This window comes from Mytilus galloprovincialis, chromosome 10 (assembly GCF_965363235.1).
Source record: "Mytilus galloprovincialis chromosome 10, xbMytGall1.hap1.1, whole genome shotgun sequence".
NCBI classification, from domain to species: Eukaryota; Metazoa; Mollusca; class Bivalvia; order Mytilida; family Mytilidae; genus Mytilus; species Mytilus galloprovincialis.
Window position 1 is genome coordinate 63407820 of NC_134847.1, and position 15350 is coordinate 63423169.

The following is a 15350-nucleotide window of genomic DNA, read 5'->3' on the forward strand; positions in this document are numbered from 1 at the left end:
CATTAAAATCAAAACCTATTACTGAAGACATTGTAGAAGCAAGTAAGATTTATCTAATATACAGGTACAGTCACTAAGTCTAACTGATGTTGCATCAGTATTTGTACATCTACAACCTTAGAATTACCATTCTCCTTAGCACCATCAAGTAAATTAACATATAACAAGTCTGTTGTGAAACCGGTTTCATCGTCAGTTTTGAAACAATACATTATATCATTGCATATAGTTATACCAAATACATATCCTCCAATTTCTTCATTATTCTTCTTGGTAAAATGTGTATATGTATTTGTTACTTCCAAAGATTTATCGTCAGAGTGTTGTAGCACATGTACTAAGTCTCGACTCGCTCTCACATATATTGCATTGTTGTAGGTACATGCTCCAAGGAATGCCAGTCCACTTTGTATATCACTCGACATGAGTAACTTTGTCCATGAATCTTGTACCGGAGAATAACAAAACATTGCACTACTACAGAACAAAGCGTATATTTTGTTGTGTAAAACTGTCAAAGCTTTGTGGTACCCATGTGTTGGTGATGGGGCCAATGAACACCACTTATCTGTTAACAAAAATAATAAGATTGATGTTGAAATTTCACATGTTATTCTAACTTATTGTAATTATAAAGTACAAAATAATAGAAAAGTAACTGAACATATTTAAAACATTATAATACTACAGACGAATGAAGCAATGAAGGGATTATTATAAAAATATGTAAGATTTAAAAACTTGAGTTTGACAATTCATTTTATGGAAGGCTTATAACATTTAAAAAAGATATAAATGTAATACTTTTACAAATTGTGACTTGGATGGAGAGTTGTCTCATTGGCACTCATATCACATCTTTTTACATCTATATATGAAAGATTTAAACCTTTTAGAATTTCTATGCCATTGAGTTTTAATTTAAAAAAATTTTGTACAGGGTTTTGTTAGGTAGCATAACACTGACAGACAAACAAGTTACCCACAAACTATATTTATCGCATGGAATTATTTCATAGTTGTGTCTTTTAAGACAGCTGCTTAAATAAGTATTTCTGAAATATACCCACAAACTATATTTATTGCATGCAATTATTTCATAGTTGTGTCTTTTAAGACAGCTGCTTAAATAAGTATTTCTGAAATAGGACCTTATTTTTATGGACTATGCATAATAAGTACTAAAACATAACTACCTGTACAAATATTTCGTAAGTTCTAAAATAATCATTAATAAGATGTCATGTTTATACTGTCATAAGGCTTACTAAAGAACCCACCATATTCTTAAATCTCAGAGGATAAGACCAAATTGTCCATCTATTACCTAATTCAAAGAAGCCATGTCAGGCTGCCCAACAGAGTCTTGTGATATCATTTTGAACAAGAGTTCCATCAGTATCATTCAACACAATTTATAAGATATAGATAACTATCATTGTAAAATATAGATAGCTATCTTAGGGCTCACAGGCATACATTTCAATAAAAGTATGAAGCTCCAGATTGATGTGTGAATACTGATAGATAATAGACAAGGAATTCTTGAAGGATAACTGCTGTCTTGTGACTTATCTGTTATAATTAACCTTACCTTCATCACAATCATACTTTTCCATAGAACTAAGTTTAACTCTAAATCGTCCATATCCACCGATCACATATAAGCAATTATTTATAGCACATGATGCATGGTGTCGCCTCGGACTCTGTAAATCTGTCAACTTCCGCCACTTGTTTGTAAAGGTATTATAGCAATAAATGCCAAAGTTCCATGTGTTTTTACCTAACTTTGGTTCCCCACCTGATACTATTATGTCTTGTCCTATAATGTAATACTAATCATAAAACCAAGTATCATTTATTCATTACAAAATATAATTGATTAAACATATGTATATATTTGATGCTTGATTAGAAATGTATAACAGTTGACAGTATATGACAACTAAACTTTTTTGTGATGTTTTGGTTTTAAATACATGCAATATGAAATGATCTGCAATATGCTTTGATATTAAAATTGACATAGATGCTTCAATGTGCATTGCATCAAAAGGGATGTAAGTTATATTTTTCCAATTTTGGTAGTTTAAATATCAAATCTTAAATATTTCCGTACTTAACAGTTGAGAGTGAAGAATTGCATGTTATGAGTGATATATTTGTAGTAGAAGAATTGTACAGAGCAAACTTACAGGCGATTGTGTTAAGTGTGTAGGTAAAGGTAATATCTTTGATTAGTTTGCTTGCTAGCTGCAACATGAAGTCATTATTAGGTTAGGTTAACTACCCTCCTTTAAAAGTAGACTTAAGTTGACAGATAACTAAACTATCTGTCGGTAGGACTAGGCTACTCCGAAAGAAGGTTAGTATACCTTAACTTATAATGACTTCACGGCTCAGCTAGCAAGCAAGCTAACCAAAGATATTACCTTTACCTACACACTCAATGCAATTTGCTGTAAAGATGATATAAAAATAAATTTTAGCATTTCTCTGCTAAACTACTAAAAATTATAAATACATTTGTTTGATGTCTCATTGTAGCCTTTTTATTCACTGTAACAATGTAAAACTAGAGAATGCTAAATACAAAAAAGTTCATCAAAACAGAACCACCTTGACCTTACCATTCACACAGAAACTATAACCAATATAATCTTACCATTAACACAGACACTATAACCACCATGACCCTCCACATTTGGTAGAACATCTTCCATTGTAGCTATAACATTATCCTTCAGTATACTACATTCCTTTGTCATATCAATCTTGTAGATCACAGGATCAAACCAGAAACTTTGGGAAGCTTCATCAAATCTCTGTAAACCTACACAAAACAGGTCTTCTGGAACTTGTCGATACTGTAATTAGAAACATTAAAAGTCTTTTTTAATACACTCAGAATAAAAAAAATACAAGTTTGTATTAAAAACTAGAGGCTCTAAAGAGCCTGTGTCGCTCACCTTGGTCTATGTGAATATTAAACTTTAGGACGCAGATGGATTCATGACAAAATTGTGTTTTGGTGATGGTGATGTGTTTGTACATCTTACTTTACTGAACATTCTTGCTGCTTACAATTATCTCTATCTTTAATGAACTAATGGCCCAGTTCTAGTTTCAGAGGAGAAGATTTTTGTAAAAGATAACTTAGATTTACGAAAAATGGTTAAAAATTGATTATAAAGGGCAATAACTCCTAACTGCTTTGGTTTTTGAGTTATAAGCCAAAAACTGAATTTTACCCCTATGTTCTAGTTTTAGCCGGGGCGGCCATCTTGGTTGGTTGGCCGGGTCACGCCACACATTTTTTAAACTAAATACCCCAATGATGATTGTGGCCAAGTTTGGTTTAATTTGGACCAGTAGTTTCAGAGGAGAAGATTTTTGTAAAAGATAACTAAGATTTACGAAAAATGGTTAAAAATTGACTATAAAGGGCAATAACTCCTAAAGGGGTCAACTGACCATTTCAGTCATGTTGACTTATTTGTAAATCTTACTTTGCTGAACATTATTGCTGTTTACAGTTTATCTCTATCTATAATAATATTCAAGATAATAACCAAAAACAGCAAAATTTCCTTAAAATTACCAATTCAGGGGCAGCAACCCAACAACAGGTTGTCTGATTCATCTGAAAATTTCAGGGCAGATAGATCTTGACCTGATAAACAATTTTACCCCAATTCAGATTTGCTCTAAATGCTTTGGTTGTTGAGTTATAAGCCAAAAACTGAATTTTATCCCTATGTTCTATTTTTAGCTGTGGCAGCCATCTTGGTTAGTTGGCTGGGTCACGCCACACATTTTTTAAACTAAATACCCAATGATGATTGTGGCCAAGTTTGGTTTAATTTGGCCCAGTAGTTTCAGAGGAGAAGATTTTTGTAAAAGATTACTAAGATTTACGAAAAATGGTTAAAAATTGACTATAAAGGGCAATAACTCCTAAAGGGGTCAACTGACCATTTCGGTCATGTTGACTTATTTGTAGATCTTACTTTGCTGAACATTATTGCTGTTTACAGTTTATCTCTATCTATAATAATATTCAAGATAATAACCAAACACAGCAAAATTTCCTTAATTACCAATTCAGGGGCAGCAACCCAACAACGGATTGTCCGATTCATCTGAAAATTTCAGGGCAGATAGATCTTGACCTGATAAACAATTTTACCCCCATGTCAGATTTGCTCAAAATGCTTTGGTTTTTGAGTTACAAGTCAAAAACTGCATTTTACCCCTATGTTCTATTTTTAGCCATGGCGGCCATCTTGGTTGGTTGGCCGGGTCACGCCACACATTTTTTAAACTAGATACCCCAATGATGATTGTGGCAAAGTTTGGTTTAATGTGGCCCAGTAGTTTCAGAGGAGAAGATTTTTGTAAAAGTTTACGACGCCGGACGATGACGGACGACGCCGGACGCCAAGTGATGAGAAAAGCTCACTTGGCCCTTCGGGCCAGGTGAGCTAAAAATACAAGTTTGTATTAAAATAATAAAAGGTAATAAAATGAGAGAATGAACTGTTTAAAAATCTATACACACTAATATTTCATTGAAGGGACATAGGTTGCAGAGTGGACTAAGTATCTCAACTACTGTATCACAAGTTTGTCAACATTGAGGTTCCAATCCTGCAAGTGGTAGGTCTGTTTGTCATAAATAAAAAATAAAAAGGATTGTCAGTTTTGTTGCCAAAGATTGTTGTTCTTTCTGGTCACTCTTGGTTCCTTCTCCAATAAAAACTGACTGCCTTAAATAGCCACTAGTGCAGAAAGTGGTGTTTAACACCAATCAATCAATATGTCGTTGATAGAAATCTTCATTATAATTCTTTTAAACAGGAACATTTTTCAGGTAATGAAGTTGATTACACTGGGTAACCTGCATAGCGGATTATTTAAACTAAGTGTGAACCACATTTTAGAGGTCATTTCAAATGCACAACAAAATGTACTACAGTCAGTCCTTACAGTTTATTTCTAAAGTTCCATTTTCAACCATATTTAGTAAATCATAAAACAACATTGATGACCTCACAGTCACATGACAAAATTATGTCTACATGGTTTATAAGCTGATTGACAAAAAAACTTGCAGCCAATCATAAGATGTGCTACATCCAAAATTGAATTATAACATATTTTTTGACATGTATGACATGACCTAAATTAATACCTTTCTTCTTATTTGATCTTTGTTATTTTCAAGTCTTTGCAAAATTCCATTTTTTGATATATGAAGATACTTGAATTCTGACAGCATGTTGAGTTCTATGGAAGGATTAATTATATCTTCAATGTGTATGTATTTAGACAGTTCTTTTATATACTGTTGTCTATTCTCTACATCAGCATCTATCCATCGTTCAAATGCATAATACACATCTATTTCTGATTCCACATTCAAGGCTTTCTCAAGTAATAAGCTTTTCAATGTTGCAACTTGGATGGACAGAAAATCCTCTGTCTGGCATACCTATGAAATATACATTTTAAATAAGTCATTTGGATATCTTTATTCTATGACAGAAATTGCAAATAAAATCAATCTGTTGTTAATACATAAGGGAAAGACCATTTATCTTCAAAGGGGGGGGGGGGGGGGTATGTTTTTTTTCCTAAAAAAAATAATATCCCCACTTTTATGAGAGAGACAAATTGTAGTCAAGTAGATCACAAAAAAACATATTCTGAATCCAGATTATACCCATGGCTTACAATGTAATATTTTGAAAAAAATAAATTGATTAACAGTGTCAAAAAACTAATTAAAATAAATGTTGAAGCTTTTTGTGAAAAACATTTCTGACTCAGACAATAAACTATAACCCCCCCCCCCCTCCCCCTTGAAGTTAAATGTTGGCTCTCTAGGAAAGAATTTTGTAAAACAATGCCTTTTTGTGTTATAAGGGGGGGGGGGGGGATTAAACAGACTTTAAATATTCAATTTCACATTTGGTAGAGCAATTAAATATCAATATTCCTATATCTATTCAGTGTAATTTTTAATACATTATGATAAAAAGTTGACTTTTAAATTAAATTCAACATATAAACATTAATAAAAGAAATAACACTCTATATTATAACAGTTGACTAACCTTTGTGAAGTAATGCTGCATGTGTCTTTTAGCTAATTTTAGCACACCTTTAAGATGATACAAAGTAGAACACTCCAATGTACTTGAACAGGTATTATGGCACAGATTATCACTTAAAAATTCACAACACAATTCTATGGCACTTGATATCTGTAAAAAAAAACACCATGCCAAACAAGTTCAGAGGAAAAACAAAACATACATGTAGGTACCAAAAAAGGGGTTGGGATTTAACTTAAGACTGGCTTCAGTATCACAAATGCTGTCTTTACAAAAACTGTAAACAATATTCTGTCTGATTTCCATGCTAGGTGAGACCATGCACTTTCTTGTCAGGATTTATGTAACTTTAAATGTGTAACACAGATGTAAAATCTTTAGAAACAAATTTCTCCAGATTTTAGAATTTCTAATATTTTTCAATTCTCCTTAATAAAAATATTTTTGATTAGTCCGATTTTATCATTTTTGTAAACTATTAACTAAATAAATTTTTTTGTAGCTTTAAACATGTATCTCAATACTGAAAATGATTGATTGGTTGTTGCTCTCTTACATCAATTATGCAATTTGAAGTTTTTATTAAAGATTTATTTTGTATACAAGTGATGTAGGACTATCAATACATATTTATTGTCACCACATGTTTTTCAAATTCTTTAATATCATATGCATACCTGAAACCTACAAGCCCCTGCTGTGATACAATACACAGATTCATTTGTTAGGTGTAGGACCTCAGACGATATATAACGGATCAGCTCTCTCATGACATCAGCTTCCATATCTTTTATTTCAACCACATTATAATGGCTTTCTTTCATACCAGAGGAAAACATGGCATTAAAGTAATCACTTTTCTTCATTAGAAGACATTTAGAACAGGTAATTTTTTCTTCCTCTCCAAATGTTATGGTTACATTTTCATCCTCTGGATTATCAGAATCGTCCTCCATCTTTGTTTCCCTATAAAAATGAATTTAAATGGTTATTTCTTTTTCATGAAAGATGAATCCAACTTCACCTAAGCCAACTAAACAATACACTGGACATAACCTATCTACAACAGTGAATGGGTTGACAATCGTGTCCTATTTTTGTTACTAAAAATTACTATCTTTAATTTTAATTTTATTCAGTCAAATGATCTTATACAGTATATAGTTGGCCTGTACGTGTTCATGGTTACGCATATTGATAAAGCTACATGTGTACATTATGAACACGGATGTAGGGTAATATTTAAAAGATTTTTTATTTTTTTTAAGATTACTGGTATACAAAAGAGAATCAATAAATACTGTCAAAATACTCGTAATTAAATTTGCCAAACTATTTCCTTATAAACCTGAAGCTATACAATTTAAACAAACATGTCACGACAGCACACCATGTCATTTGTAAGAAAAATTTACAGAAAATGTATTAAAGGGGCACTAGCTACGAGATATGTAAAAAACATGAAAAATCTAAAGTTTGATTTTTTTCTGTTCAATCAATAATGAAAGTGAAATAGTGAAATAACAATTCGCTTTTTGCAGCCAAAAAGGTTAAATTTTGTCAAATTACGCTAAGAAACATTGATAATTAGTAATTCATTTGCAAGTGAATGAGTCCACCTCTTTAAATCCGTATTCATGTGAACTTCAATTTAACCCCTAGCTAGAGATTGACAACGCATCATTGTACGTGTACTGGTTATTTAAAGAAAAAGAATGTCAACAATGAAAGTGAATCTACGGTAAATCATTTGATTACTAATTCCATGCACATAAAATCATTCTTATACGGTTAAAAACAATGAGAAACATCTATTTTTAATCTATAAAATAAAATCAAACAGACCTATAAAAATCCAATTGCACGTGTTGGTTTAATCTATTCATATCTTTATTTATGTTTGCATTGCTTATATGGTCATCTGAGGTCAAATCGATAGTTAATTAGATGGCGTCTGGACTAAAATACACACGAAACGAACCTATATATTATCTAACCCATGCTCTGTAAATTGTTTATTTTAGACTTTAAATAGTTTGGATAAATGTTTTACATTGTTATAAATCAAATATGAGAATTTGAGTAAAATCGGTGACCATGAATTTAACAGCTAGTGCCCCTTTAAAAGTGCAATTCATTTATATTGACATGACAGATTGTAAGAACAATTTCAATACAAAATTAGCATAATTAGACTGAACATCTGAAAGAAGTGAAGTAGCACGCCATAGAGAGATTACATGGAAATTAAAATGCCACCACAACTAAATATCTTCAGCATGTTTTCTAAAAATGAATATGAGAATTTTTTTCTTACAGCACAACATATTTTTGTATTGTTGGATTGCTGTCTTCTTGACATACATGTACAAATGTCCAGTATGGTCACTACTATCAGACCAGACTACATACATGTACACATTTCCATTTTTCTTCTTTATATCTATTTTAATGGTACATTTGTAAATAATGTAAAATAAGTTTTATACCTCAGTTTATAAACTTCATCTAGGGTAGATCAAAATCCTATACAACATGGAATACCAGTTTTGCTTATAAAACTTGAATTACATGATGAAATCATCTACCTATAAATACAAAATGTACATGTATAATGATACAAAATAAATGAGTTTAATATGAATGAGTACATAGATATAGGAAGATGTCGTATGAGTGCTATTGAGACAACTTTCCATCCAAATAACAGTTCATAAAAGTTGACCGTTATAGGTCAAGGTACGGCCTTCAACACAGAGCCTTGGCTCACACCGAACAGCAAGTTATAAAGGGCCCCAAAAATTACTAGTGTAAAACCATTCAAACGGGAAAACCAACGGTCAATGACGAAACAAGAAACATGCATGAACTACATAAACAGACGACAACTACTGTACATCAGATTCCTGACTTAGGACAGGTGCATTAAACGTTTTAATGGTACCAAACCTTCTCCCTTTTCTGAAACAATAGTATTACATCACAACATAGAAAAACACACTACAAAATATCAATTTGAAGGCTTTACTCAATCAAAAAACAACTATCGTAGGTGGGGCATAAAAATCAAGGTACATTCATGATTGTAGCAAACAAAAACTGAGTTATCAAGAGTAATATAAATCACTAAAAATAGAAATTTTTAATACGGATGTTGACTTTAAAGGCGTCAGACTTCTGGTGACGACATACTAAACCAAATTTTTGCTTTGAAATAAAATTAAAATATCAAACCAGAAAGCTTTACACTTACAATGTAGAAATTAGCTGATATGGGTCAATCCTTTTTTTTATTTTGGCGGATAGTCCTAGGACAGGGGAAAGAAACATATTTACAATTTCACAAAAGTGTATCTAAATACAAGTTTTACAATCCCGAACCCGTAACTAAACCAAGAAAATCATCATCAATTTGTAAATAAATGAATGCAGTCTGATGCTATCTAAAGTTAAAGATTTACAAAATTAATTTAGAATAATAAGGTTGATTATGAAATTATGACAAAAAGTTACGAAAAATTCTTGCTTTTTTTACATTTTTATATGTAACATGCGTAACTCGGTTACCGTGAAATAGAGAGTTGTTTTCTCTTTGACACATTCCCCATTTTCATTTTCAATTTTATCTTCAACAACGGGCACTCTCAAACGTTGCTTTTGTATTGCTGATATTTTTTTTGTTTACCCTTTCTCTCCATCTTCTTTAATTTATGCTCAAAACACAGAAACTGTCAATAAAAGCAATCCCTAGGAGTCTCTATCGGTAATAATGATTTTTTTGCATTTTTTTAGATCTTGTCATGCTGACCATGATAGTTATTTAAAGTAACTATTTGTCTATCTTTTAAAGATTTTACGAAATTTGGTAAACCACAAAATGATTTAAGGTTTCATTATGTATCAGTTCTAATTTTGAAACTTAAGGCATAAAGGTTTTTGGAATCAGATGTAAATATGAGAAAATAATGTGTAAAAGTTGGATATATTTTTGGAATCAGATGTAAATATGAGAAAATAATGTGTAAAAGTTGGATATATTAAGCAGGGATACCAGGGATGAATGAGGAACTTTTCACGTTTTTGTCTTTACCTACAAATCGAGTGTACAAAGTTTTCTCAATAGATCTAAGAAACAAAAACAACAACGCGTGCACATTTTAAAAAGGGTTCGAGTCCACAATCTTAATGCAGATGCGGATTTAGGGAGGCAGGGGTTCCGGTAGAGGGTTTTGTCTGTCATTTGTCTATTGTCCTAGAACTCATTCGTATTGTCATACCATGTATGCAGATGCCATATTTTACGAAGTTTCCTTCTGTCATTTGTCCATTATCCTAGACCTCATTTTTATGGATCAGCAACTACACAAAAGTGTTTTCTTCGTGTCCGTCAGACCGGGTTTATCTGACCCCGACCTTACTTTATGGATGATTAGGCAATGTTGAGTTTTCTTAGTCAGGTCTGTGTTACTGAAAAAAGGTCAACTATATTTTTAGAATGGAATGATTGTAAGGTGTACATGTATGTCAAGACGGAAATCCGCTTGTAATACGCTATACACTGAAACAATGAACAAAGTGTAGTAGTCAGTCGAGGTCAAGCTTAATGCATGCCTAGCAAATAACATCTGACCTTGGCAATATTGACCTCATTTTCATGGTTCATTGTTCAATGTTAGGTTTCGTAGTTTATGTTACTAGTAATCAGATACTATAAGCCTTATAAAAAAGAAGATGTGGTATGATTGCCAATGAGACAACTATCCACAAAAGACCAAAATGACACAGACATTAACAACTATAGGTCACCGTACGGCCTTCAACAATGAGCAAAGCCCACACTGCATAGTCAGCTATAAAAGGCCCCGATAAGACAATGTAAAACAATTCAAACGAGAAAACTAATATATATAACGGCCTTATTTATCACGGTAAAAAAAATGAACGAAAAACAAATATGTAACATGTCAACTATATTTGGTGAATGGAATGATTGTTTGGTGATCATGTCTGTCTTGCAGGGCTCATCGGATCTGATATTGACCTTACTTTCATGGTTCGTTTGTAGATATTATAAGCAAAGGGTATACTATATTCGTGGTATAGAAGGATTGCATCTGACTTTAACCTCATTTTGATGGTTTATTGACAAATGTTCAAATTTGGTTATTATATTCTCCCTATATCAGGTGTATGGTAGGAAATTGAATCATGATAGGTAAAGCAGGAGAGACATTTCAGCGTGTGCAGTCATAATTCAAATTCAGACTCACGCTTTGTTGATCATCCCCTGAGTGGGAGTACCCCGAATGAGGCCCCATGTAGTTTAATTTTCATTTATTTGTTATTAAACGTTTGTTTGAATTGTTTTCACTTGGAATATGTGTCGAAGTTACTGACAAACAGCATTTGAGATTTTTGCCGGTCGACTGATATGATATAGATATAGAGGAGGCCCTCATAGAGATATACGGACCCATTATCAAAAATATAAAATCAGGGTTATATCAAGCATATCAAAGAACCTCATGAATTCAATTTTTAGTGAAGTCAAACTGGGAACAGTATATCTAACAATATATATATATATATATATATGTTCCTGAGTCAAATAAAGTTTAATTTTGGACCCTTCAGACCTAAATCAGAAAAATTTAATAAAATGTTTCTACGAGCACAGCCTGATCCGACCGCAGAGGTCGAGCCTTAAACAGCTTGAGCAAGTTTGGACACAATAGTCAAGCTTGGTATGTCTGAATTTGGATAATGATCAAAATTTTTGACATAGTATAGGTTTCTGACATAAAGTAAATGTGGTCAAAGTCTTTAAAATTTGAAATGTGACATTTAAGAAATTAATTTATAGTATAGTTGATATTCAAAAGCAAACACCATTGTTAGATTTAGCATATTAAAAAAAACACCCAAAAAATATTTTACTTGAAATCAAACAAAGTTTAATGTTGAACCCTTCAACCCTTAGTATGGACTTATTTAAAAACAGGGCCCAACATAAAAATCCAATTGCACAACAAGATTCAGCATCATAGAACCACAATAATTCAGTTTTTAAAGAAATAAAACGATTACCTTTAGATCTAAATGTAGACCATTTTAAAAATGGGACCTAATATTCAGAATAGTAATCCACAAGGTTAAAACTCTAAAAAACAAAAGATTTGAAAATCCTATTGAAATGGGTTAAAAAATGTATTCATTTTCAATAAAACATTTCTTGCTATTGCGATAATACTGTGATATTGCACAATACTGTGCTATGTTTGAAATTTTGAAGATTTTTTTTAGGAAAAATGTACAATTTCAGAGATTTCCATAATGTTTAACACAAGTTATTGTCTGAATAAAATTGAGAAAGGAAATGTGGAACGTGTCAAAGCGACAACAACCCGACCATAGAGCAGACAACAGCCGAAGGCCACAAATGGGTCTTCAATGTAGCGAAAAAAATCCCGCACCCGTAGGCGTCCTTCAGCTGGCCCCTTAAATACATGTATACTAGTATACAGTGATAATGGACGTCATACTAAACTCCGAATTATACACAAGAAACTAAAATTAACCAGGTGCTCCACAGGGCGCAGCTTTATACGACCGCAGAGGTCGAACCCTGAACAGTTGGGGCAAGTATGGACAAAACATTCAAGCGTGATACAGCTCTGAATTTGGATTGTGATCAAATTTTTGACATTACATGTTTTTTTTTACACAAAATAAATGTCAAGATTTTACAGATCTTCTTCAAACTTATTTAAATCTAAAATTAAATAGTTGACACAGCATAGGTTTCTGACACAGAATGAATGTGGTCTAATGAACTTAAATTTTTTTTTTGCCTTTGAGCAATTCACTATGCTGTTGAATATTAATCCTCTCAAAAAAATGTTTGAAGAAATTTTTTTTATTTATGAAATCTGAAATGAGAAAAATTTAACACCCCCCCCCCTCCCCCCTTTTTTTTCTTCACATCCCCGTTTCCCTTTTTCCAAAACTGATATCAATTCAAATTTCTAATGGAGTTTGCAACAATAACTACTCTTTTAAATACATCATAAAATATTAAAATGTAAATGAAGTGCTTGTTATCACTGAATGGTAAAGATTGGTTGGTAGTAAAAGTGAATATACATTGTTTATTGTATAAAACAATAAAAAAAACTTCATCAGCAACATTTTTAATTGGCAAATTTCCAATGAAGTTATTTACATAAAGTTATTGGCAAACAAAAATAGAAAATGACATCATAGTCATGTCTGGCAAATGTCCAACATACTTTATCTAAAAACATTTTATTGTGCAATTACATATTTCTTGCTATTGTGCAATACTGTGCAATTGAAAATTTCTTGCTATTGCACAATACTTGATATGGAATCCTGATTTGGGCCAACTTGAAAACTGGGCCCATAATCAAAAATCAAAGTACATGTTTAGATAAAGCATATCAAATAAGCCCAAGAATTTAATTTTTGTTAAAATCAAACTCAGTTTAATTTTGAACCCTTTGGACCTTAATGTAGACCAATTTGAAAACTGGACCAAAAATTAAGAATCTACATACGAAGTTAGATTTGGCATATCAAAGAACCCATTTATTCAATTTTTGATGAAATCAAACAAAGTTTAATTTTGGACCCCCATTTGGACCAACTTGAAAACTAGGCCAATAACTAAAAATCTAAGTACATTTTTAAATTCAGCATATCAAAGAACCCCAAGGATTCAATTTTTGTTAAAATCAAACTAAGTTTAATTTTGGACCCTTTGGACCTTAATGTAGACCAATTTGAAAACGGGACCAAAAATTAAGAATCTACATACATAGTTAGATTCGGCATATCAAAGAACCCCAATTATTCAATTTTTGATGAAATCAAACAAAGTTCAATTTTGGACCCTTTGGGCCCCTTATTCCTAAACCGTTGGGACCAAAACTCCCAAAATCAAACCCAACCTTCCTTTTATGGTCATAAACCTTGTGTTTAAATTTCATTGATTTCTATTTACTTATACTAAAGTTATTGTGCGAAAACCAAGAATAATGCTTATTTGGGCCCTTTTTTGGCCCTTAATTCCTAAACTGTTGGAACCAAAACTCCCAAAATCAATCACAACCGTCCTTTTGTGGTCATAAACCTTATGTCAAAATTTCATAGATTTCTATTTACTTAAACTAAAGTTATAGTGCGAAAACCAAGAAAATGCTTATTTGGGCCCTTTTTGGCCCCTAATTCCTAAAATGTTGGGACCAAAACTCCCAAAATCAATCCCAACCTTCCTTTTGTGGTCATAAACCTTGTGTTTAAATTTCATAGATTTCTATTTACTTATACTAAAGTTATGGTGCAAAAACTAAAAGTATTCGGACGACGACGACGACGACGACGACGACGCCAACGTGATAGCAATATACGACCAAAAAATTAAAATTTTTGCGGTCGTATAAAAATCATACAAGACCAACAAAGGCCAGAGGCTCTTGACTTCGGACAGGCGCAATTTCATAATGACCCATAGACTCATATTCAAATAATTGTCCCCACACATTACCCCCCAAACCAGACGCAACATTCCCTTTGAGGTATGGAACCTCGTGGTACAAATTCATAGAGAGCCATACATTAGTAATTGTCCTGAAACAAGAAAAATCTTTGTTTCTGGTCCCTATTGTGCACAAAATAGTTATGACTCTATCTCCCAAAATCAATCCAAACCTTCCTTTAGTGGTATAGAAACCAAATGTATTTAAACGCCATCGCATTTTTTTTTTTTGCGTTTCAGTGTATCAAAGTTTTGAAAAAGAAAATAATTCTATCCAGCTTTACATCTTCATTATATGTCCAGTACAACTAATCTAAAAATTAAATGTCGCACGTTTAAACCATAACAGAAGTACAACAGACAAATCACGTACCCATCATGTAGACGAACGGACGGACAGCCTATCAGGGGTAAATGATGCCCGAAGTATAAAAATAAAATCTAAATTTTGTACTGGTCATATAAGTGATGACAAGAGGTTACAACAAAAAGGTAAAAAAAACACATCTTTAACTTGCGTGTTCCTGAGTTTTCTGTTTCATGTATAATTATCAAAGACCAGCTATCATTTATTACTTGCACATATTACACAAATCAATACTTTTAAATAATCAACACAATAAATACCATTCTTACTGGTGCTGTCTCAATTCTTCTTCAATATGAAACCC

The 15350-nt window shown here is 32.3% G+C and overlaps 1 protein-coding gene across 1 annotated transcript; it reads right to left on the reverse strand.

Moving 5' to 3' along the window:
• Window positions 1–9459, reverse strand: LOC143048085 (kelch repeat and BTB domain-containing protein 2-like). The gene is made up of 8 exons (XM_076221533.1): window positions 9376–9459; window positions 8612–8710; window positions 6800–7088; window positions 6123–6272; window positions 5198–5497; window positions 2669–2870; window positions 1595–1825; window positions 1–568 (listed from the first exon to the last, which is right to left on the reverse strand). The coding sequence occupies exons 3-8, from the start codon at window positions 7076–7078 to the stop codon at window positions 54–56; spliced, it is 1677 nt and encodes a 558-aa protein (XP_076077648.1). The 5' UTR covers window positions 7079–7088; window positions 8612–8710; window positions 9376–9459; the 3' UTR covers window positions 1–53.
• Between the last annotated feature and the right edge of the window lie 5891 nt (window positions 9460–15350).

Coding starts and splice junctions, on each gene's coding strand:
- LOC143048085 (XM_076221533.1), bottom strand. CDS start 7,078: ATGGAGGACGATTCTGATAATCCAGAGGATGAAAATGTAACCATAACA. Junction 5,498..6,122: donor TGCAGCATTACTTCACAAAG/GTTAGTCAACTG, acceptor TATATTTCATAG/GTATGCCAGACAGAGGATTT. Junction 1,826..2,668: donor TTATAGTGTCTGTGTTAATG/GTAAGATTATAT, acceptor ATTACATTATAG/GACAAGACATAATAGTATCA.